The sequence below is a fragment of the Culex pipiens genome, chromosome 3 (assembly GCF_016801865.2).
Source record: "Culex pipiens pallens isolate TS chromosome 3, TS_CPP_V2, whole genome shotgun sequence".
In the NCBI taxonomy this organism is placed as follows: Eukaryota; Metazoa; Arthropoda; class Insecta; order Diptera; family Culicidae; genus Culex; species Culex pipiens.
In genome coordinates, this window is record NC_068939.1 from 151,647,976 (window position 1) to 151,674,260 (window position 26,285).

At 36.6% G+C, this 26,285-nt stretch overlaps 1 protein-coding gene across 2 annotated transcripts in view; it reads left to right on the top strand.

The window, feature by feature from the left end:
• The window catches only part of LOC120419997 (tyrosine-protein phosphatase non-receptor type 9), a 103,972-nt gene that overhangs the window by 15,920 nt on the left and 61,767 nt on the right, over nt 1–26,285 (top strand). Inside the window, exons 1-2 of one of the 2 annotated variants that reach the window (XM_039582888.2) lie at nt 8,857–9,278; nt 21,125–21,361. In XM_039582888.2, the coding sequence (XP_039438822.1) occupies nt 9,222–9,278; nt 21,125–21,361 (294 nt within the window). In that variant the 5' untranslated portion in view covers nt 8,857–9,221. Of the gene's footprint in view, nt 1–8,856; nt 9,279–21,124; nt 21,362–26,285 lie in introns of those variants that run through there. The other variant, XM_039582887.2, reaches the window with a different exon arrangement.

The following is a 26,285-nucleotide window of genomic DNA, read 5'->3' on the forward strand; positions in this document are numbered from 1 at the left end:
GTTAAGCTGAATCGCTTGTTTACATCTCACATTCATTGGATTCTGGGTATTTTTTTTAACTATCCTATTTGATTAAGAAATAATTATTGTTTAGCCTAAGAGGGAAAGCATGGAGCTCTGAAAAAATATGCGGAGTTCTAAAGAATTACTCAGAGATGAACAGTCTAATTTTGGAAAATTCGACCTTGTTGCTTACCGTGCTTAGAATTAACACTATTTACATTTAAGTCAGTTGAAACTCAAACAATAGTAAATCAGATGTTTACTATCTTTTACTATATTGAATTCCGTTTTCAGTAATTTCTAATTTCTAATGTATTTATAGTTGATAATATTTACATTAATATTTACATTTCCAAGGACCACTTTAGTTCTTCCTGATAACATACCAGGCCAGATTCCGCGAAAATCCTTCGGAACTGGGCTCGGCTTCCCATTCCGAGAATGATTTCACATTGCCGCATGAATCGTAATCGATTTAGGTTGCATACTACTGTGCATTTCGCACACACGAACACCTGTGTCCATCCATTCATAGGACGTTGTGGTGCTGCTCATTGCAGTGGAAACTAGCATACCTTACCGGACGACCCTGAAGAGCGGTTTTCACTGCAAACTTCTAGCAAAAGGTTTAATGAGGGCGTATAATTTGTCTTCAAAGATGATCTCTGAATTGATTGAATTGATCAACAGACGCTGAATTCATCAGAAGCAAATTTAAGCCCTTTTGAAATGCTAACTGAGAGTTATACTATGTTGCACAGTCTGCGCGTATGAGAGATTCGAAGAAGCCACCTGTTGAGCACTAGCGCAGGTGCAGCTACCGGCGACCAGCAACAGGTGGCGCTAGTTTTCAAATGCTTCAGCGTTTTAATCGAGTTTTTTTTCTTTCCTTCCACAGGTAAGTGAATCAAAGCCACCAATTGTTGTTACAGCTAGATGTATGGAAGACCGGGGAGGTAACACAATACGGGTAATTATTCCTCATATATACAAGTTTGGTCGGTATCGCACTTCCCAGAAGTGCAGAGCCAGCGTTAATTTGCTTTCTCCGTGTTTCTCGATTCTGGCACGTCTTCGGAAGTGCTCCAGTTACACACGTGGTTTCGCCGGGCAGGAAGAACAAGTTCTAGGAAGACCGCTGGAGAGATACATCGTCGTATGACATTGAACGCTTTCTTGGTTTTGTGTGGGAAACTGTGTCTGCAACTGGAACCTTGAAGAAGCAGCTTCCAACCTGCTGCTGCTCCCACGTGGTCATTAGAATCCAGACGTTGAGATGAAAATTAATCTTGGTTCTCGGAATGACTCTGTTGATTCCCTGCGTCAGCGAATCGACCTTCACTTCTGCACGTCGTGTGTTGTCTTGAAAGGGAAGGGAAGCTCTCCCGGCAGCGGAGTGTTCTATCGTGGAACCATGTAATTACCTGCGCGGTAAGCACCTCAGTCTGGTCGTGAATTTGACTGACAGCGGCTGATGACGACGATGACGGGAGCGATGATCAGTTGATGGGTGCCTTACTTCATTATTATTCGCCCCACGGGACTACCTTAGAACCGGTATTTGATGGGCGAATTGCTTAGATTCGCAAAATCTTTGATGAAGATCTCGGGGTGATCTAACTCCGAAGAGATCCGGAAGCGACTTCAAAGCTTGATGATCATCAATCATACGATTGGGGAATCCCTGAAGCACTTGGAGATATCCCTTGTTGGTCACGACTTGCAGATAAACTACACAGCTGTGAAAGCACTCTCCGTACCGGCTAAGGACACAGTTTCGTTCTTGATGCTCTATTTTGAGCTCAGCTTCCAAGAACTCCGGCCGTGAGCAACGCCCTCGTTCAAGGGATGCTGCAATTCTAGAGTTTTTTTTGATTAGGTCCTATAAACAAAATTTTGATTTTTTGCTTTTTGGGTGTTTTTGAATACCCCTGACTCAAGGCGGTTCTAAAAACACCCAAAAAGCAAAAATTTGACATTTTGTTTATAGGACCTTTTCAAAAAAAACTCCAGAATTGTTGAAAGTGCCGTGCGATCTCTTTTTTCTGTTCGTTTTCTTCGTCGTTCAAGAATTAGCCGATGATGGTGCGGTGTCAGTGCGGTATTCTACTCAGGGAAGTGTTATTATCTGACGTAACTGTAAACAAAATCGTGCCGACCTTTCGAGAGCGCAGCTTGCAGATATATAGGGGTTATCAGCAGATAAGACCAATTCGCAAGAAAGCGCGTTGCGAAGGAAAGACCAACCCTGCCTTCGTGGAACGCTCTCTTTTGGATGATTGTAGGTCTCAGCAAGTTGGATATACCCCCTTAAGCGTAATCACATCAATTGGATGTTACATTTCGGAATAACAAGTTCGTCATTTTCTTGGAAGGTAGGCAGATTCTATACTTGTAAATTGGTTCCTGGGAGTAACAACATGTCACTTCTCGAGAGATCCCACATTGAAATTCCGTGAAAATCTACAAACCAACCAACATGCTGATAAACGCACTATTGACCGATAACACCGAATAGCTTCATCCAGCTTTTCGATTTCTCCTTGTCGAGGCACGTTGACTGCATAGTTCGCCAGTCGTTGATCGATACGACACACACTCAAGGACACAGATAAAGTGGCTTGCACTACTGGCTCAGTGCGCAGCGCGCACTTCGCTCGATCTTCGGAGAAAGAGAGAGTGAAAGATCGCTCTCTCATTATGCCCTCTCTCTCGGAGAAAGAGAACTGCGCAATCATCAGTGAGATGTGTTTTTTTTATCGCGAAGTAGCAACTTCGCCGATGATGGATCATCTCTCCTCTTTCTCGTTTTTCCAACCAATGATGGCAGTCGGTCGATGAAGCAGTTGCAGCAGTCGAGTTCAGGCTGGAGTTGGACTGCTGCTGCTGCGGCTCTCTCTTCTTTATGCGCGGACAGACTCGTTATTAGTTGTTTTATGGATCAGTTTTTTTCTTCTTCTTTTCGTTGCTTCTTTGAGCGCGTTTTGCACAGGCAAATACAGCGAAAAATTTCTTTTTTGTGTCGATTTATTTATTAGTTTGGAGGAAAGGTATTGATTTTTATACGATGACATTGAAAATGCTCTTGATTTTTTATGAAATCTTCATTTTGTTTATGTTAATGCAAATAGTACAAATATTATTTTAAGCTTTTGGTTTCCTTTTATCATTTTTTTTTCAAAAGAATTAAGGGTAAAACAACTTCTTTAAAACACATTCAATAAATTCCAAACTGTGTAAAATACATTTCAAATGTATGTTTTTTCTATTTTCATTTATATCGGGAAACCTTAACTTTGTTTGAACTTTGGCCCACCTACTGTAAACTTACATAAAATTGCAGGCAAATAGTAGTTTATGCAACAAGTTGCAAAAAGAAGATTTTATCAGCACGAGTCGTACATTTATCCAACGAGGTTCACCGATTTGGATAAATACGACGAGTGATGGAAAAAATCATGTTTTGCAACGAGTTCGATACAACGTTTTTTTTTTGCAATTCCGAACACCACCCTTTGAACAGAATAATGAACAAATGGAGCCTAACATTTCAAAAGGGCACAAAACTTTTGTAAACAATAGTGTATCCCTTTCACTCAAATTACAGTTTGCATAAGGTGTGAGAGGGATACACTCTTGTTTACAAAAGTTTTGTGCCCTAATGAAATGGAAAGCACGAAATGTCCATGCATTGAGTCAATAAATCGTTTAAATTTAAATTTTTTTGAAAAGTATGACTTTTCCTAACAACTGCTGAAAAGTTCAACTTTTCAGCATCCATTTCAACTTTTCAGCATTTGTTTTGAAAAGGGTTACTATTCGATTCTGTTATTTTTGGTACAGAAAAGTAGGCTGTTTCGTCGTTCAAGAATGACAGGAAAAGTAAGTAGTTTCACGACGGAATAGCAAAAAATATTTTTTTGATTTCCTAATTAATTTTGAAGTTTCTGAAAATAGATGGACAAAACTTTAACAAAATTCGTGATGGTACTATAGTTGATTAATAATTGTTCACTACGATGAAGTTTTTTGGGCACAATGGTACTTTGTATGACCACAAAGCTTTCAAAATGAATTTTTAAATCAATTTCGACAATTCATACAAAATGGGTATGCAAATGTTTGAAATTATACATATGAACTTTTCATAAATTCGACTACCATTTCGCGCTCAACACAGGTAAAAAACTGAAACCGTTGCTTTTACACCATACGCGATAAGAGGGAGGGGTTCCTGTGGTTAGAATTAGCACAATTTTGAAATTTAGCCTAGTGATGGGTCAATCTTTGATTTCAGGGGGTAGCCAAAAGAAAGCCTGGATTTGGACCACCCTAATAATAATTTTCCTGGAACTTTAAAAATAGGGCAATTAGTTTCTGAGATATAGCCTAACAAAGAATTCGAATCGATTAAAAAGAATTTCTCTCAGTGTCACCTAAATAACCTGTAATTTTCAACTGACGATATCTCGGAAACTATTGGTCCGATTTTTCAATGGTAAAAATTAAAACTTTTTCGAAATTTTCCGATTTTTTTCAATAAAAATATATCAAAAATTGTATAATTTGGTTTAAAATATGAAACAAGGAAAATTATCTATTTGTAAACCTTTTCAAAAGTTAAGCCTGATTTTAAATTTTGAAATTATTTTTATTGAAAAGATCAGAAAATTTCACAAAAAAACAGTTTAGATTTTTTACCGAATTCGGTTAAATTTATCGAATTCGGTAAAATTTATCGAATGTTCAACTGCTCAACAGTTCGGTAAACTGAAATTTACCGGATTCGGTAGAAACTTAAAGAAGTTCGGTAATGAAGTTCATTATTGTTTCTGAGCAATTCTCTACCAAAACCGGAAATGGATTTTATTTGTATTTTTTGATTTGGCTCAAACTTTGTGGGGGCCTTCCCTATGACCAAATAAGCTATTTTGTGTGATTGGTTCATCCATACAAGTCTCCATACAATTTTGGCTGCTGTCCATACAAAAATGGTATGTAAATATTCAAACAGCCGCAACTTTTGAGCTATAGAGAAACATGGTCAAAAAATCTGCCGCCGAGTTATGAATTTTTGAAAAAATAGTGATTTTTGGAAAAAATCAAAGTTTCATGCAAAAACAAGTTTGACATTATTTTTTAATGCAAAATTGAATTTGCAATCGAAAAGTACTTTACAGATTTTTTGATAAAGGGCTCCGTTTTCAAGATATAGCCACCGAAAGTTTGATTTTAGCGAAATATTTGCAGTTTTTCAATTTTTAAAAATAGTGACCATGAGTGACCATTTCTTAAAATATTTTTTTTGAAAAGTTCAGAAAATTTGCTATAAAATTGTCTAAGAGACATTGAAGATTGGACCTCGGGTTGCTGAGATAGAGCCGCTTTAAGAAAAAGAAACACGAAAATTGAAGTTTTCTTAATCTCACCAAAATAACCCACCATTTTCTAATGACGATATCTCAGCAACTAATGGTCCGATTATCAATGTTAATACATGAAAATTCGTGAAATTTTCCGATCTTTTCGAAAAAAATATTTTGAAATTTTTTAAATCAAGACTGACATTTTAAATGGGCGTAATATTCAATGTTTGCTCTTTTTATTTAAATCGATAAATTGATGTTTTTCTCTTCTAAAAATCGAACCTGAAATGGCAATAACTCGAAAACGGCGCAGTTTGAGAAATCGGAAGAAGCTGGAGAAACGATGCCCGATGCCGAAAATCTTAAAAAACGGATTTTGGGAATTCAAATTTTGGTGATACAAATTAAGTTTATTAAGTTGATTAGGCGTCATCCATAAAGTATGTCACGCAAAAATCGGCCAAAATAAACCCCCCCTCCCCCCTATGTCACACCTTGTCACACAAGGTTGAACCCCCCCTCAAAAAGTACGTCACATTTTGCCAGACCCCCCCTTGTTTTCGATGTCACACCTTGTCACACAAGGTTGAACCCCCCCTCAAAAAGTACGTCACATTTTGCCAGACCCCCCCTTGTTTTCGATGGGATTTTTTATAGTTTTTATATCTTTTTTCAATTTCAATTCGGTTTTATTTGTGAATAATCAAGTTACAATGAGTTCATTTAGGTACATAACAGAGTTTTGGTGTTCCTTTCAGCTGTGTTTTACATCGTAATTAAATCGAAAACATTATTACTTATAATTATGGAATAGACAAGAGTAAGAAAAAGTTTTCCAAAAACTAACAGAAAGAGTTTTTATATGTTTAAACTTGCAAAATTTAGGTATTTTTGGCAATTTTAATATAAAAAAATAAGTTGTCTAATTATTCATTTTTTAGAATAAACATTGCGATATAAAAAACAGTTTTGTATCTTTTAAAAATTAGAAGACCTGGTATAACATTCAAGTATAAACAAATCTTGAAAACTGTTTTTCACAGCTTTGTATCTAATAAGTTCAAACCATTTATAGCAGTTTTCTTATGAACACCCTGCTTTCAAAGCATTTATTTTTATCAAGCAAGAATTTGCAAAATATTGAAGTTCCAGCTGAAAAAAATGTGACTATATAATAAATTATAATGTGATACCGTCATCAGGGGTGACATTGGGTCTGGGGGTGAGTTTGAGTCATACAAAAATGCAGAAATTTGTATGACCCAATCTCACCCCAGACCCAATGTCATCCCTGATGACGGTACTTCTAAATAATAGTAACCAAACAATTTTAGAAAAGATGATTTAATTTAATTGTGTATATTTCGAATTAATATTATGCAATCATAAAAAAAACCTAGCGTGACGTCACAGTCTCGCAAACCCCCCCTCCCCCCTTCGTCACATCTTGTCACACCTACGGTAACCCCCCCTCCCCCCCTAAGAGCGTACGTACTTTATGGATGACGCCTTAATAAAAATGTTTTTTTTTTTAATTAATAGTCCTTACCAATACCTACAACTTTGCCGTAGACACCAAATCGCATAGAAAATTGTTTCCGAAAATACATATTTTGAATAATTACATACAATTTTTGTATGGATACCAAAAGGGTGTAAAGTTGCTTCTTTGGTCATTGGTAAGCCTCCCAAATAGTTTTATCCAGATAAAAAAATAAAAAACACGAATTTGGCCGATTTTAGCTCATAAGAAACACAGTTTTCGTAGTAGGATTTTGCAATTCCATCATGCTCTTAAAGTTAGCATATCGACGCTGTCATGGTATTTTGTCGCACGTCGCTTTTTTTACATTCCGAGAAAAACGCTTTTTAATGTTTGACCTTGAATAAACAAAAAATAGAGCACGCAATGTAAACAATAACAAACATGTTTTAGTCCTTAGTTATAATTAAAAATGTTTACGGTAGTCTGACATGTACGTGTGTCAAACGCGTTATGACTTAAATCCCTTTGGTCAGTTGTCGCACTAACAGCAATTTTCAGGGTGTGTCAAGATAGCACGACAAGATTGAAGATTCTTACATATGAAGAGTGACAGCGGTGCACGGAGTTTTTTCGGTTTTTGTTGAATATCTCAGGATTGAAATTAAATTTTGGGGATATGTGAATGTCAAAAGGTGAGGCATTGTGAGCTTCACAAAATGGTGTTCTTAACTTCAATTGTTTTAATAGTGAAAGACGTCAAATTGGATGGAAATAGGACCTAATCCTCAACTTGCCAAACATCTGAAAATTTTCCCTGATCACACGGACAGTGCACCCTGCTAGGAGTCTCACTCCCTCCTCGCCGGCAAGGTACTGTTGTTTTTGCGCGTTCTCTGCACATATATTCCATATAGAGGAGTTGTGGCCACTGTTGCTGTTGTTGTTGTTGTTTTTTCTCTACGGCCGGCCGTCCGTCCTGGCAGCAACACCAGTTGTTGTTCATCATCATCATCATCAACGCCAACAGTGAACAAAAAAAAAATACATAAAAGAAACGAGCAAAAACCATCATCGACGATCGTCATCACCCATTGAAGATACTCGCCGTATACGGACGGAGTTTGCTACACAGAAAAAAAAATCATGGTAATATTACATCTGGGAAGGGGTACATCTTTTATGTCAGAAAAAAGGTGTAATTTTACCTCTGGAAATGTGTAATTTTACCACTTTTCTGTTGTAATGTCACTTTTTCAGTCTAAATTGAGGTAAAATTACATCATAAAAGATGTAATATTCAACCTTCCAAAATTAAAGCTTCCAAATTTACATTATTTTTTTCTGTGTAGCTGAGGAGAGTGCTGCTGCTGTGGTATCTCCGAAGACTGCTGCGCCGCTCGTTCAATCTCCATTGAAGTTTCGGCCGACCAACAGCAACTCCCAGGGTCTCTCGCGGTGGAGTTTCGTTTCGCGTGAAGCGCACAACACTTCTTCTCGGGTGAAAGAAGTCGCGCAGTTTCTCTGGGTCATCGCCGGGTCATATCGACATCGGACGACTCCGGCCCACTTCCGGTCCTCGGGCGCGCGCGCTCTCGCGTTCGTTCGTTCTAGGTGCAGCGGTGAAGTACTTGGAGTCGTGCAGTGTTTACATACTCTTGCTCAAGTGTGGAGAAAGAATCATCAAACGGGGGGTACGTCGAGTGTTGGGACGGTGTCTCATTACCGGAAAAGTAGAAGACGAAGCAGCAGAGAAGTGGTGTGTAAGTGCACAATTGTGAAATGAGATAAGTTCACATCTCATGATGAAGTGAGCTCGTTAACCTCACTGGTCTGGCGTGTATCTTCTGCTAGAAGCTGTGCTACCAGCCAGTACTACCGTTTTGTGTCGTTGCCTGTACTGTGGAAGGTCACCGGGGTTCAAGTGTCTGTCTGTGGACACACACTCCGGGAAGGCGCAAGTGAGAGAGAGAGAGAGAGAGAGAGGGAATTTGTGATGAGATGCGAGGAGGAATGACGACGTAATGATGAGCAGTTGTTGTCAGCGTCATTTTGTTGTGAGCAAAAAGTGTGTCGTCGTCGTTACGGGTTAAGTGATGAAAGGCCGCGAAGAAAGAATGAACGACGAAAGTGCGTTCATTGTTTGAAGAATGGAGAGCAAAGAATGATACGCATTGTATTGTGGATGAAGCCTGAAACAGGCCAGTATGTGATTACGGTGAATTGAAGAAGCAGCAAGAAAGTGGATCGAAAAGAAGAGACCAAGATTGTGTCTTGTCTCTTAACGGTTACAGCGTGACTGTGAGAAAGGAGAGAGATTTCGTGCAACTTGCGGTTTCCGGTTTCCGGCCAAAGTTGTTCCCAGGATCATGAGAAAGAAGGATAAGATAACCGTGATGGATATCGTGCTGCTGTGGGCGTTGAAGGTACGACGAAGCATGAATTCGCTTCAGCCAGGACGATTCAATAACAATCAATTCCAATCAGCAAACCCCAATTGATCGCGGCCATTAAAAACAATCAACCGCATTAAACGGTCAATTTGAGAACGCGGACCGGTAAATGGACCCCATTACCCATACCACACCGCACCAAACACAAACAGTTCAGGCCACGGGCCAAATCAATTGTGGTCCATAGTCGGGGGGGTCAGAGTGTGGTCTTGACTGACGAGTTCAATAGAATTACACGGTCACTTCAACCTGAAATGATTCATTCACGAGTATCCTTAACCAGCTATATAAGAACTGTTGATAAGTCCAACTTTATTTTAAACTGTATTGTTTCTTGGACAGAAAAAATGTAATAACCATGAATCGCTCTGATGCTTTTGATAAAATACGTCGTAGAAGGGTGCTTCGACAAAGTTGCTTAGATCGGGAAGCCAAATGTCTAGAAGAGAAATCAAATCACGAGAATATTCCTGTAAAGTTAGATTTTCTGAACCATCCTAAAAGTGAACCACCTTAATTTTCAACAAAAAAAAGTTCCATTTCCATTTGACCAATGCTTCAAACTGTTCAATATTTTTGAAATCCATTTTCCACATAATTTTGCAATCTTGATTAGTATAGTGTTCATACAAAATTGTTATCGTATACCGGGGTGACATTGATGGATTGAAGATTTTTTTTGCAAAATGAAAATACGAATTGAATACAAACGGAATGATATTTAGCTTGGTAGAGAAGTGTTCAAAGTACATCAGGAAGCAATTTTCAACAAATTATGAAAAGCTCTGAAAGATAGTTTACTGTAGTTGGGAAAACATTCATAAATACGATTATTTGAATACTCTTAAAATTTGATGTTTTTCTCAATGGAAATTAGAAAAAGGAAAACGGATTGCATTATCGAAATCTTTGTACAATTTTACACTAAGCACAGTTAAAATTTGTTTCTATGTTACAAGTTTTAAGTGTTACTGAAACAGAAATCTAAAATATCTTCAGATTTTTTGGCATTTTCAGTAGAACTAGAACAAATTTCAGGGTAAATTTGGAAATTGTATAAATCATGTTACAAGATTGGTTTTAATGGCAAAATAATGATTTTTAATAAACTTTGATCAAACATGTAACCTTTTAAATACTTCACCTCAAATGTATATAAATTTTATTAAAAGTTAATAAACTTAGTTAAATAAAAATTGAATTGCATTTTTTTTTTCTCAAACGAAGCATTTAAAGAAACTTTACTGTTGATCAATTTGACGTAATTAACTCAATTTGCTCACTTTTAGGCTAAAATTTGTAAGAAATGCAGTGACTATCAAACTCACTCTGGTTTAAAAAAAAAACAACTTTCAACGAAACAATTTTTAAAACGCTATTGGAAAAAACATTTTTAAAGAAATGTACATGGACATTGTGTGACCCAGCCCAGTTCATGTTTTATAAATATAAATCATGACAAATGTCTTATCTGGTGAATAATATTTGGAAAATAAATGAAATCAATATCACCCCGGTTCATGGTTCACAAAATTTGTATAAGAAAAAAAAAACAAAATCTCTGTCCTGAAAAAGGATTTTCTAATCGATTTAGTATCTTCGCCCAAATTGTTGTTATTTGTTTATACTAAATATTGAAAAATATAGTAACACTCTAAAAAGAAAATAACCCATTTTTTAAATTAAACTTATAGTTAAATTTTTGAAACACCTACTTTTTACTTATTTTTGATGGATTTTTTAAATATTTTTGATGGGACAGTAGAAAATATGTTAAAATGGATAAAACAAGCATCTTTTGCGCTACGGTGCATTTTAGCGCAAAATAAAATTCTGGAGTGTTTTTTTTTTTTTTTATATGGAATATTTTGCCTTCAAAAAAATTAATTTAAATCTTGAATAACTGTTCTCAATATTGGATAAAATTCCCCGTTAAAAAAAAGTTTTTTTCACATTTACTTAGAAATCATAAAAAAAATCTATAATAAGGCCTCTCTTTAAAAAGTTAAGTGTTTTGAGTTTATTCAGAATCATAGGCATAATTCTTAAATGTTGGAAAAAGTTTCATTGCAATTATAGATAAACCTCTTTTTACTCAAAGGCGTTACGTTTTGTGATTATCGATTTTGCTGGAAAAAAAAGCATTTTGCAATCTTTGAAGCAATTGTATGCTTGCTGCAACAATTGCTTGAAAAAGTAAAAAAATGTAGCGCTTCTGCGTAATAGGAGGTTTCTCTGTATTTTTTATAAGTTTGTCAAAAACTTGGATCAATAGTTTCTGAGATATAATTGGTAAAAATTACAAAAAAACGCTTATTAGGTGAAACCAGTTAAAATATATATCTAATTTTTTGTTTCGGATGAGTATTTTTTCTTTAAGTTTCAGGCATGTTTTAACGTAAATTGTTGCACTTTCATAGCTAAAATAAGTAAAAATTTAAAAAAATCATTGGCTTGGGAAATGTGAAGATATTTAATAAAAAAACATCATGCAGGAAATGTTATGAATACGAAAAATGGAAATTAGTAGATTCAACATTTGGACTAAGAAGATCAATTTAGTTTAAATGTGATAATTACGCAGGAAAATGCATTTCAAATGATTTTCAGTTGATTAAACTTCTATTTCCATTAAAATGTTGAAGCTTTTAGAAAAAAAAATATATTTATGTTGTCTTTATTACACTTATTTTTTGTATAATTATTCTTTATATTTAATTTAACATACATTTTTAACTGACAATTTAAAGTCTAACGCTCAAGCAAAAGTTTATTGCAATTGCTTAAACTCGAGTAACTTCTCTGTAATTGAATTGAAGAAGATAAACAAGCATTATGTTTCATTTAGTTTTGTCCATAAATAGACACGGTTAAGGGAGCTTCCATTCAAATCGGTAAATATTATTACCATTTTGTTGTTCAAATTTCTTAAATCTCTCGCCCATTACAACATGCTTCCCGTAACAACCAATTCAAGTTAAGACATCTTACCGGAAGAAGCGCGCCGCTGCTACACTCTTTACAAGCGCATTTCGTATAGCTATTGTGGTTAACCGGACGGAATTAGTCGCGGTTTCGGCGGCGGTGGTCTGTGTGGGCTTTCGGCCAAATCTGTATACATAAACAAATTTCCTCTAGCCCGGAATGCCGTTTAGTAGGGGTTTGAGCAAAGCAAACTTGAACTGCAGCGACGACTTCACGACTTGGCTCAGATTGAGGAGAAAGTTTGCGCTTCCTTTGACCGTGGTGGTGGTCACATGGAACCGTTCCAGCGAACCGCTCCTCTCTGGTTTGAGGGAGCTAATTGGCACTCGACCTTGAAGTGATTCTTCGCGAAACAACACCAGCGATTACTGGACTTTTTCCAGCAAATTAATCAGAATGCCCCGTTTTGGCGTTCCGGTTCGCGGCTGGCTTTGAAAGTTGGAGGTCCAACAGAGGAAAACTCGGCACAGTTAATCGCGTTATTAAATAATTCCGACCCGATTCCGGCCATCTCGGCTGCACCATACCAAGTGTTTCATTTGGTGAAGATCTCCAGAAGAGTCCGCCCAACCGTATGTACAGAGGTCCGCCGAGGTGGCGCTTTCCGCTATGTAATGTGTTTCTATGCGAGACCTCTGGACCTGTGATACACATCTTCAACCGGCTCAAGGGGAGCCAACCAAGAAGCGGCAAAGGAAGATGGGCTCCGCTAATTCCGTATACGCTCTGCGCTGTATACGATTCATATATTTCAATCAATGTGACCTATTTCGGTGGACGCCCTGCGGCCTAGAGTCTGCTGAGTCTACCCGGTCTGTCTAGCTCAGGCCTGCCCAACCTTTTCGGCTCAATTTTCACATTTTTGATCGTCAAAATTACAATTGTTCATTTATTCATAGTTTCTTTGATGGAATCGGTTCTCAGATGACCAGTGAACATAACTTTTCCAAAAGTTTGAAAAAATATTTATACAAGTCGTTTTTATCTACATTTTACGTCAAAAATCCATCCGGCCCGCGGGCCGGACCAATTTTTCACTTAAAACTTACATAAAAACAACCTGCAAACATATTTTTTCAAACTTTTATCAAAGTTATGTTCACTGGTCATCTGAGAACCGATTCCATCAAAGAAACCATGAAAAAAATAACAGTTGTAATTTTGACGATCAAAAATGTGAAAATTGAGCCGAAAAGGTTGGGCAGGCCTGGTCTAGCTGAACCGGGTGGAAACGGAGAAAGGTCCGGAGAGGTGAAGAACTTGTATTCAAATGAAAGCAACGGGCAATGCACGCGCTTGCACACAATACACAAGTTCATCTGGGCATAGTAGCAGCAGCAGCAGCAGATGGGATCGGGCCATTTTCCTTCAAAGAAGCCCATGAACGTCCAAAGTTTTGAAATCAATAACAAACTCTATTGAAGACTTGTTGATATGAAAATTAAGTCAAACTACAAAAAAATAACAAACCATTTGAATTTATTTTTGAAAATTGTTTGAATTTATTTTAATTGATTGAATACAAATCCCACACCGATTTCCCTCCGTGTGCCCAGCCAGCATCCGCGCAAATCCCGCTGCTAATCCGACCAGTTAAACCCGTCGAACGGTTATAATTGCTTTGACACACTGTTTTACCGCGTTGCATTTGCCAGCCCGCGGGCAAAAACAAGTTTAATTTCGATCTTTCTCCTCTTTTTATGGCGCAAAACTATTGCAATTTTGCTCATCGGACCTGTTGGTGTGGGCTTGGGTGCCATGGCACGAGGAAAACAGGATTGAATGGCTGGAGTTGCTGCTGCCTACGGATATAGAAACCGGGATTACCCCGTCAGCAGGGATGGCCTAGTGATCTAGTGCACTGGGGTAGAGAGAGTTTGTGGGGGTGTGATTGTAGAAGTTTGAGTTTAAATTAAATGTGTCTTTTTAAACTGCCCTAGGCCTTGTAAAGTCAAGGGGCATGATTTGATCCTAGTGCATTAGTTCAAATTTGGGTATACACTCAAACCCCGATGGTTTGACACCAACTTTTGTCAAACGAACGGGGTCACGTTTTAGTTTGACACCCCTTTTACACGGCGTTCACACACACTACCAAACGTTTGTTTTGATAGTGTGCGTGAGCACCCTGTAAAATGTGACAGTTCGTCACTTTTTAGTTTGACTTTGACCCCCCGTACAAACTAAAAAAGTGTCAAACGAAAAAGTGACCAACCACCGGGGGTTGGGTGTACATTCTTTTTTATAAGCACTATGGACACCACTTCATGCTACGAGAACTCGCTTTGTCGCAGCCCCAGGGCTTAAGCGGTGACCGATAAGCTGTCTTCGTGAACTAGGTAGTTCTCCGATAGTGAAAATATCACAATTGCACAAGACACCGCTGCTTCTGTGACTTTTTCACTATCACAATGTGGGATTTAGTGGGACTTCAGGATAGTACAATTGATTTGTTGCTTAGCATTAGCATTTAAATTAAACCTGTATCCTTTCCAAATCTATTTGATGTTAAAGTTAGTTGCAATTGTTAAGTTAGAGTAATGCTGTCAATAAACTTTGATTGATGTAGAATACTAGGCATTCATTTATGTCAAATTGTCCATAGAATCTCGATCAATCAATAATGTAATGATATCGGACAAAATTCGTTGATCTGTTGAACTAACGGTTTTCGGATTATGGTTGTATTGACCATTGTTGCGAATCGAGGAACTACGGATCTTTTGACGTAAATGGTCATTTCTTTTTCAAATCGCGATTTCTATCCTATTTGTATATCAGTTCACAAATTTTTATAGTTTTTTGATAGAATTAGTACTACAACAGTTAAAGGAACGTTTAGTTTTGAATATTAAGTTTAGAGGATTTTAGATTAAAATTTAGATTTTCAATCCAAAGTAGTTAGCAAATGAATATTTGGACTTAAATGAATAATTGAATAAGTTGGACTTATGAATAACACACAACTGTGCATTTATTCTAGAGTCAGATCCATACAGCTTTAGTGTTTATTTGGTCGAAGTGTACTAATTCATTGGCAGATCTGATTTAGATGTAATGTACGACAAGACTACTGACGGACCTGACAGGACGTGGGGCCCAGTTTAGAGGTTTCAACATCAACGATGTGCGGCTGGACCACCCTCCCAAAAAAAATAAATAAATAAATGTGTCTTTTTAAACTGTATGTTAAAATAATTCTAAAAATTGAATTGCTTTCCTTGTTTAGGAAGCCAAATTGGGTATGTTTAGTTATACGACTTATATTGTTTTTAATTGTTACTTAACTCTTCTTTTTTTTACATTTAGCTTTTTAACGATTTTTTTTAGATCTGTAGACTTGTTGTTTTCCCATTTTTGTGTTTGTTTACATTAAATAAATATATTTATCAAAGTTTATGTCACCCTCCCCTTCAAAATTGGCCTGAATAATCAGGGGCAAAACTTTTTTTTTCGAAAAACTTCCAAATTTTTCTAAAAATAAAGTTTTATCAACTGAAAACCAGCTAAAATGCATTTTCCTGCGTTTATAATCATATTTACCATGTTTGAACACTTTCGAAAACATTTTAAATTTTCATGAAATATCGATGTACAGTCCCACAAAAACTTTGTTTAACGCGAAAAAAAATTTCCGTCAATATATCGATATTTTGAAAACTAATGATTGGAAAGCAACTAGATGCGTGTAAAATGAATTTTAAAACACTTTTTTCATCCAAGTGTTGAAACCTAGGCTTGTTATTGAAATTTTGATATATTTTTTTTGCACCCATAATGTAGTTTTTTAGAAATATAAAAAATCGAATATAAAATAATATGTGTTTTGGAAATTCAATTTTTAGTGCTAAAAAGTTGAATTAAAAAATCGGATTTCTTCCGTGTTCCTATTTTTTCAAAAAGTAATAATCATAACCTACATCTTTACCCAAGACAGCAAATCGATCAGAAATTTCCTTCTGAAGATTGAATCCCCATTTTGTATGGAGATTTGTATGGAAAAATGATGCAAAATTGCTTCTTTTTAAATTGGGAATGTACGGACAGTTTCATCCAAATCAAAAACATACATTTCAAAATCGCGAAGTACTTCTCAGCTGTACAAAAAAAATTGTATGGTAAATTTAGAACTTGATTTTTTTAATATTGTTTGTTGAAGGAAAATTTATATAAAATTGTTGTTACAAATGGTTTTTTTTAAATTCAATTTAAATTAAACAAAATACACGAAAAGGAATTTTGTTACGTATTTTGTAATGTTTTATAATTTTCTGGAAATATCTATAGCAAATGTTCAACGAACTGTTTAAAATGAAATTTTGCCAAACCTTATCAAAATATTAAAATTTTCCTCTTGCTGAAAACCATGACAATAAACAAAATTGTATACCTCTTATTTCACTGATTCTAATTTTGATGAATATTTCGTTTAGGACTTGCTTCGTATTGGCGATATTTTAGCAAATTAATTTTATCAAATCACAGTTAAATCAAGAAATTAGCTAATATATATTTTTTTTGTTTAAAATATGTTGTATCTTGAACTACTGCTAACCTTTTAAGTAACTTTCCTGAACGCAAATGTTCTCAAATAACACATTTTTGCGGTAACTTTATGCATATTTTCGAGAACCGTAAAAATGTTATGTTTTTGTGCCGCGAAATTTCGTTTTTTTTTGCCGTGAAAAATCACTTGCCCTAAGTATCATTATAAAAAAAATATAAATTACATTTACATTACAAACTGTCTCAAATCTGTTTTGTGTGGTGATATTTCCATTTGCACTTCCATTTTTAACCATATATTTATGTAAAATTGCATCAACATAGATGTTGTAAATTTCACCATAACTTTTCCAAACTTCCAGATTTTTTGTAACAAAATTTTCCATGATATTCACTTATTTGTTGCAGTGTTGGCGTTTGCCAGAAAATCCGTGTCACTGTTATAGGAACCTAATCAAGAAATTAAAGCCACGATGATAAGCAACTCGAACGAAAAAAAGAACTTAAAAATAATGCGAAAATTATGATTAATTACTGCGCGTGTAGCACGGGGAAGCCATGTGGGACCTGCAGCACACAAAGAAAGTTCGCCCATGAATTGCTGATGTAAAGTGAGATATGAACAACATTTTCGTGAATGAAGGCCCTGAAAAAGATGATAATGATGATGCAAAGTTTGTTTGGGAAGCAGGACGGAGAATGGGGTGTTTTTCACGGCTAGAAATTGGAAAATTAGCTAATCGACATCTTTCTGGGGGAAGTCGAGAGGGGAAGGGGTTGTGGCTGTAAATGGAAATTGGCTATCGATCGCACTCAGTACGTGATGATGGGTATCAATTGATCGATGGTTCCGTACAAAAGTGCGATACAAATTTCAATCAGATTCAATTGTGTAATAGATTCAAAGTGATTACAGAAAGGGAATTGATAAAATGTTACATAATAATTTAAGTAATTGCGGCTAGCTAAGCTTAGTGGTAAAATGTTATCTATGTTATCTGACGAAATCACTTGAAAATCCATTCAACAAATGTTTCCTAAACTTTAATACATGCTCTGCACTAGTCCCATTTTCCCTTCTCCCACGAGTGCAAGTGACCTACATATTTATTACAATTTATCATGCGAGAGCCATCAGCCTCGTTCGTTGGATATCTGCATATGAAAGTAAGCGGTTTTTCTGGTCGGTGAAAATCTAAGTCATTTCCACGAAGCACTCAGTACCTGGTTATATGTGGGTACTCTGTTTGTTTTTCACTTTGAAAGCTTTCCGGTGAAATGTCCGGCACAAAGCTGGTTTCGAGCTTACTTATTAGGTTGATTTCTCACGTGAGTTGAATCACTGAAAAGGTAACGTTAGTTGAAATTTCAGTAACAAAAAAATGCATAATATTTTTCAAAACAATTTCAACTGATTTGACATCGAAATCGCGGTCATCAAAACGTCTAGAGATTAATTAATTTGCTCGCACACACCAGACAGGTGGCGTCAACATGCGTGAAAGCACCTGAGCGACTAACGAAGACGATGATGATCAAAGAAGCAGCGCATCAATCAGGCTCCCATGTTGTGTGTGTGTGATTTAATTCATGTTTAGCGGAAAGTTGATTGGCCCACACGACGCGAAGCCCCCTGATGGCGATGAACAATAAAATCTTTTTTTTTCGATTTTTGTTATCAGATGGTTTCACTGATGACGATAATTTGAGCGAAAGTGAGATATTTTTTTCGGACAAGCTTTTTTTTTATTTTGAATGAAAGTGAAAATTGTTTTGATTTTCACTCATTAGGTGTGCGAAAGGTGATGAACTTGATGCGTTTGGTGATCTTGAAAAGAAAATCTTCTTATGATTGTCTGTATAGTTCCAATACTTAATGAACATTATCAAAATTTTGTGATTTCTATGTGATTTTTTCTCCCTCTCTTCCATCTGTACTTATGAATCAAAGAAATGTTCAAGAAATTGAAAATGGTCTAAAATTATAGTAAACCTGACTTTCGATCTTCTTGAAAGTTTCATCAAGGTTTTTCATAATTTTAAGCTAGTCTGAAGGCAAGATGGCAAGTTGTAAAAAGTTTCACCAGTAAATTCTTTGATCACCTGTTTTCTTCATTTCGAAAAACCTTGATAAAAATTTGACCCAGTGTCGCCAAGTTTAAATTGTGGCTAAGTCCGTTGCAAGTGGGCAAAAATTCAATCATCAGACCACGGCCTTAACATTTGAAAGCAAAAATGATTGTAAAATACATAATCCAGTTTACATTGAAATTATCAATTTTAAAGAAATCTATACCGTAAAAAATATCTGGATTTTGAAAAGTTCTAGGGGTAAAGTATACTCATTTCGTTACACTAAGCCTTTCGAACTATTCTCATCACTTGCAGTTGTTTTCTATTCAAACAACATTTTCAGATACATCAACAATGATAAGTGGCTTGCTCCATTTTATTTGAGCTATTTAGGCCATTGCAAAAGCTTGTAAATTGGCTTTAAATGTTCTCAAAATTTGAAATACTCTCTGTTAAAATGAGGATATTTGCAGTATTCATAATAAAAAAATCTGTATGGCAATTGCTAAAGCTTTGCCAATATTTATAAAATTAATGACTTGAAATGTATGAAATGAAAAATGTCAATGAGAGATGATTAGATTTGATCGAAAATATCTGCATTCAGGTGAAAAAAATGTGTAATATTAAACTCAAATAATATATGTTCTATCAAGATTTCACGCTTCACTCTCTCTTCATCAGCGCGTTTAAATAAACAATATTTGCACTCAACTCACTCAGACTCAACAAATAGTTTTTTTTTTCAAAAGCCTCCTCAACAGATCGATGCCTCTGTGCTCTCTTGTGCTAAGCTTGCTGGTTTTCCTATCTAGTTAGCATAAGAGAGCACAGAGGCATCAAAATAGTTTGAAAAAAAAAATCATCCTTTTCAAATATATCCAAAAAAGGAGGGAAAATGGATTTTAAAAACCATCAAAAAGTAGCACCATAAAAAAAGAAAATCAAAATTATTTTTATTGAAAAAAGCTGAAAATTTCACTAAATTTTCATTTTTAACATTAAAAATCGGACCATTTGTTCCCGAGATATCGGTGAGTACTCTGAGAAAAACCAATTTTTCCGATTTTTGTGAACTTTACATGGCCAAATCTCAGCAACCTTATCATCAAAAAAATAAAAATAAAAACCTAGATGCAGTGAATTTTCTGAGCTCTTTGAAAATATTTTCCCATAAATGGGCAAACATGGGAATTATTTTAAAAATTGAAAAAATGCAGTTTTTTTTCAAAAAGGTACACAGAAAAAATCAATCCCCGAAATCGTGAATTGTGATCATGAATTTAAGAACCACGAAGGAATTTATTCATGAGTCATGAGTATGGTGCATTTGCACTATAAACGTGAATATTTTAGTTTGTGGTTCTCAAATTCATGAACACAATTCACGATGTCGGGTATGCCTTTTTTCCGTGTACCTGAAAATGGTTATAACTTTAAAAAGGGGCTCCTTAAAAAATTCCGCTAGAGTACTTTTTGATTGCAAATTTGATTTTTTCCCTAATCTAGAATTTTCTTGAAAATATTTTTTTAAGTGACAAAAAGTGATATTGAAAATCAGCAAAACAAATTTGTCGTCTATATTTTTTTTCCGTATATTCCAAAAGACACCAAATCAATCAAAAAAATCTTTCAAAAGATACAGATTTATGATTTTTAACATGCCATTTTCGCATGGACAGCTGATAAATTTGTTTAGAAATGATATAAAAAAAAATGCAAAAAAAAATCTAATCTGATTGCCGAAATCTAAAGGAATTGCTCATTCCCTAAGTTATTGACTTTTATTTTATTTTTTTCTTATACAGTTCTTGTTCGGTAACTGGAGCTGCTTTTTAACTGGGCGCTCAATAGCTGGGCTGTAATCCAGTTAGAAAGCAGATAAATGTCAAAAACAATAACAAAGCAAAATGATCGAGGGGTCATTGGATGCTAACATGACTATAAACAAATAAAACATTTTTTTAAGATTTAATGAAATTTTATGTTATATTCAAAGGACATTTGAAAGCTATGCTCTAGGAATATTTTTGAATAACTTTTAATTTAATTTTTTGCTGAGAAAATATAATGTATCGATGTTCCCCTCGTCATTTTTTGATCTGATTGATATTATTGATTGATATGATCTGATACTGTATATGATTGACATTTTCAAGTATCTAGATCATTTTTTAAATTCGCATTTATATTTGGAATCGCCAAAAAATAATCTAATTCAACATTTGTTTTGCTTTTTTCTTCCTTCCCCACAGGCGGTCAAACAGTTCATCGACCTGATCAACAGCTCCAGCGGCAGCGACCCGAACCGGAAGGCGGTCACGCCGGCCATCGCGACCAAGTTCCTGCTCGCGCGCAAGTTCGACATTCCCCGGGCGGTGGCCCTGTACGAGCAGCACGAGCTGATCCGGTCGCGCGAGGGCCTGTACGGGTTCGATCCGCTCGTCGACCCGCTGCGCTCGGAGCTCGAGACGGGCAAGTTCACAATACTGGTGAGTTTTGGTTTACTGTAAGATTAAAGTTTCCGTAATTGAATTACGAGGAGCTACGATATGTGGCAAAGATCTTGATCTCTTGCCACCGGGGGGGAACCATTTTCCGGTACTTTATTTCTTCCGCTCTAACGCTGAAGTTGGTGGTCCCGAAGAAGATGGCGAGAAGAAGATAACGATTCGTTTGACGGGGGTAACAGAGAATCATTGTTCTAGCTCTATTACTGTCAGCGATTCCTGGGATCATCCCGCAGTTCTTGACACGTTCTCGGCGAGCAGCCTGTAGAAACGAGACGAAATCTTTTCGAAAAATTGCCAAAATCTTGCACAATGTTTCGTTTCCTTCTTCACACGTCCCCACTTCTAGGAAGCGTGACGATGAACTCGGTTGGTTCCCAACCGTGTGACGTTCCGTGGAATAGATGTGATGATTTCTCACTTCCTTAGACTGTTCTAATGTCGCGTGTCTTCTGTTTTCAATTCTTTAGCAGATGCGTATCGCGCGAAGACACTGAAGTTTGTAAACTGGGTTTGTAATTGAATTGGCCACACGGCGGCGGTGTGGTGGCTCAGCAAAGAGTTTTGTTCTGTTTGTTTTCGTGGATTCGAGCTCCGAATTCCGGCGTTCCGGAAGTGCCGATCCAAAGCACAATGGTAATTGATCTTGGGCGATTACGGGGGATGTCGAGGAAAAAAAGCAACAACAAAAAAAAACAGTTGAGCGCTCGCGGGGTGAAGTTCATTAGCCGAGTTTTTTTTTGTTTTAGTTTCAACCAAGAAGTGCTGAGCGGAAACTTTAATGAATGTTGCTGGAAGTTGGTGGTAGATTCGACAAATCATGCTGCCGGAGTTATGCGCTATCATTTTCAATTACGGCCTGATCTAATTGGGTCGATCAGACAAGTGATTGGTTGTTTTGCAGTTTTCCAGTAAATTTTATGTTTTATGTATAGAAAAACAAATACTTTTTAAAATGCAAACCTTTTATTTTATTTAAGAAAAGCAGAAGTTTTAAAACGCTAAAAATAGGTACATTGAATACATTTTTTGTCTGAAATTTTTAGAATCAATAGTATTTTTTTAAATAGATGGAATATCTTATTTTTAAAATTTATATGTTTTGATCTTGATGTTTTTCATTTCAATTTTTTTTTCAAGGAAGGACTAAATGTCACAAAAGTTTCATTTTTAAACATTGAAAATCGCATCAAAAATTTCCGACCTATCGCGAATAAAAAAATGAGGGCTAATTAGGTGCACTGAGAAAACTCGTTTCTATTTTATATAGCTCCTACAGAGAATGACAAAATCTACGACTTCAAATCCCCTAATACACATAAAAAATCGAAAATTAAAAAACAAATATTTTGGGAATTCAACTGCAAGCGCTTAAAAATCGAACAAAAAAATGATTTTTTTAAAGCTCTAGCTTTGCCGAAAACACCAAATCGATCAGAAAATACATTCTCATCAGTGTTGCAAATGAGTGATAGAAAAGCTGTCAATTGATTATCTCTGCACAAAAAATATCAGAGAGTATAGCGGCTGTCACTATAGCTTGTGAGATCTCTTCTTGTGTCTCGTAATTCCCAGCGATATCATTCTCTCTCTATCACTCCTCCCCTTTTTTCTAGACTATGCCCTCTCACCGTTGAGTCTCTCAATCTCTCCGAAAACTGCAATGAGAGAACGCGAGATGACTATTAGAAGCCGATCACGCATAACGTCCCATAAAACTGCGCTTGCAGAAATTGGTTTTGTGCCGGCTTTTATGGTTAAACGCTGTGAGGGTTGGATAATCGTGCAAGCGGGAATGAGAGAGAAAAGAAAAATGTCAATCGCGAGTGTGTAAACACGAAAACGTGTTCGGCTATGTTCGGCACTGAGAGTTTCAATAAGGAGAGAAAAGCAGTTGTATTTGAGGCATGAATATTCGGGCGGGAAAATTGTAGTTGCTGAGAGCTGATTTTTTGATATTTTAACAACCCTGATGACAACAATAACAATTGTTAAATAGCAAGTTTATTTCATTGTCGGTTTGACTTCAAAAGGAGAATTGGGTAGTTTTTCGTGTTTTGCAAAATAAAAACAAAATAAAAAATTTATAAATTTTTGTAAACAAATTAGCCCAATCAAAAAAAGTTTGGAAGAAACTGAAAAAAGGCAAGACCTTTTGAAGTCTCGTGGTATTAAATTAGTCTTTAGCTGATCAAAAGCTTTTTAAAATCTAATTTGACAAAATATTGAAGGAACATAAAGGTTTGATTCAGCAAATTGCATTTTATTCTAAGAATGTTATTTATGCTATCTGAAATGCATAATGCACTTTTTTTAGAAATTTACCTTAATCCATAACTCCTCAACAGTTGTTTTTATAGCAAGGGCTCATATCGGCTAACTGTACGGATTTTTGCTTAGCAAGAGTTGATAGCCTTAGCCATATAGCAGCTCTATTACATCTGTCAGAAAGTTGATCATCAAATTGCTGTTTTTGTTCGCAATACTCAATCAAATTAGTTGATTATCTAATCGCTGAGCTACATCAAAAATGCCTGCGTACTTTTTGCAGCGTATGTGTTTGTATGTGTGTGTTCGCTGTACGTGTGCATAACCATTTCACACCAATCATAAAACAACGATTTCGCTTGGCTTAAATGAAAGAGAAACGTGCCATGCCATAATTCGCCCAAATTTGAAAAACGCTTCGCACAAGAGCCAACCGAAACTCAAAAAAAAACGGTACAAATCAAAAACAGCTGACGGCAAAAGCCGACAACTTGCTGCTGCATTGAGTGCGGCCGCGGCGCGGTTGTCTAGGATATTGATCTCTTCAATTGCTGATCGCTTGCAACACAGCAACAACATATGGTAAGGCGGACTTCATCTCGCGAAACTCGACGCGAAAAAAGGCTCATTTAAATTTAATTGTAGAAATTCGCCTAGGCCTAAAATGCATCCCCGCCGTGGGTCGAAATTAGGGGCCAGCGCGGGAGAGTCGACGGAAGCAGGGGCCGCTCGATCCCATTGTGCGTATAAATTTGCGGTGAAAACATTTGGAAAATGAAGAAGCAAAAAGCTGCTTTGCTTGATTTATTGACTCATTACAATCGGCAACACGGGGGTCGCAACAAAGTCGCAACACAACCACCAGCTTCAAGCGGTGTACGAGTGTATGAGTGCGAGCTCGAGTAGTTGCGGGTAATGCACAGCTAGTGTGTGCAATCAACAATCGCAATCGCGTTTCGCAGCTAAAATGAGTGTATCGAAGACGAAGAAAAACAACAACAACAAAGAAGAAGAAGAAAAGCGCCGTGGAGAAAGTTTGCAATTTCTACGCGCCCCCTGTTAAGAGAAAGAGAGAGGATGAGAGCCCTGAGAGTTACGTGGTTTACTCATTATTGGAATTAAGTGATGATAAAGACCCTGACTGCGCGCGAAATTATCACCTCACCGGCATCAGTTAGCGAGTGCGTTTCGCTAACGTAGTATTCGCATTGTTGAAGGACGTTGACGTGTCTAGAAACTGCGCAGCGATGACTTATCACCGTCGAAGGTGGTGACTAATTGAACGTGGGCTTTCTTTCCCAAAAAAAGTTTCAAGTAGGGGAAATATACCCTTCCTAATCAAACACTTATCTTCGACATATGAAGAGTTTGATGCTCGTTTAAAGCACCAAAAATACAATTTAGGCTATGAACTTACCAGCAACAGCACCGCCTCGAGTAAGCAGGCAAATGTTTGCTACTTACTGGCCAAACAGATCAAATTTAATGCACTTTTGATCATAATTTCTATTTTGCGAGACCATTTCTCATCATTTTGGTGGCACACACATCCACACGCAAGATCAGAGGTTAACTGCTTAACGAAAGTCGCCATCAATATCTTTTCACTTGCGCTAACGATTTCGAAGCGCTTAAGACATACAATTGCTTCCAACTACCGGCAACATGTTCTTTTGCACATTAGTTAGTCACTCACTTGAAAAAAAATCCCGAAACATGTAAATAATTAGCAAGCGCCATCAAAAAAACAAACGCGCTAAGTCTTTTGACGTTTCAATTTTGACTACCCATTCCAATCGAAGGCTGAAAAAAGCCGAGCGAGGAGCGAAGGCAAATAAAGAACAACGGGTGGCCACCAACAACACCAGCAGCGCCTGTGGAGTAAGCCAGTGATGCCAGGAAATATTCTCTATAAATGCTACTTTTCGTGAGTATTCGCTTAAAATTTCATCAATTTTGGCAGCACTAAGTTGAAAATAGAAAAATGGGTGTGGCCCAATGCACTCGACTGATTAGAATGCATTTGGGAAATATTTTTTTTAAATGCTTTTAAAAGGAATAGCATAACTTTTAACAAAAGTGAAAATAAACAGTAATGTTCACAAAAAGTTGCTCTACTCGTTGGTGTACTTGGTTTTAGTGAATTCCAAGTAACTCTCCAGATTATCCAGCATCATTCAAACACGACCGCTTATTAGGCTTAAAATGGGTATATTTCCCCTACAAGGAAATACAAATAGTCATTGGCGTGTATCCGCTTTCAAAAGTCTAAATAACATCTTGAACTTTTAAGTCTTGAAGGATTAATATCCATTCATCGATTCGTTAAATCAGACAGACATTCATTAGAACTGTCAGCATTATTCAATTTGACCTGTATTGTTAATAGACCATGTAAATTATCAGCCATTAATTGTTCAGGACAATGATGAGTATCTTTCTTCAAGGGTAGAAAGTTGTTCATCTTCTGCCAGCCCAAGTGACGCTCGCATTCAATTTACCTCACCAGTCTTGCAGATCTTCACCAGGACGCGTGGGATGATTTTCACAGTCGACTGCTGATTGTGTTCCGTCGGCCGAAGCCGAAAGAGCTTACTCACGTGAAATGCGGTTCCGGGGCCTTTCTGCCAGACTGTCC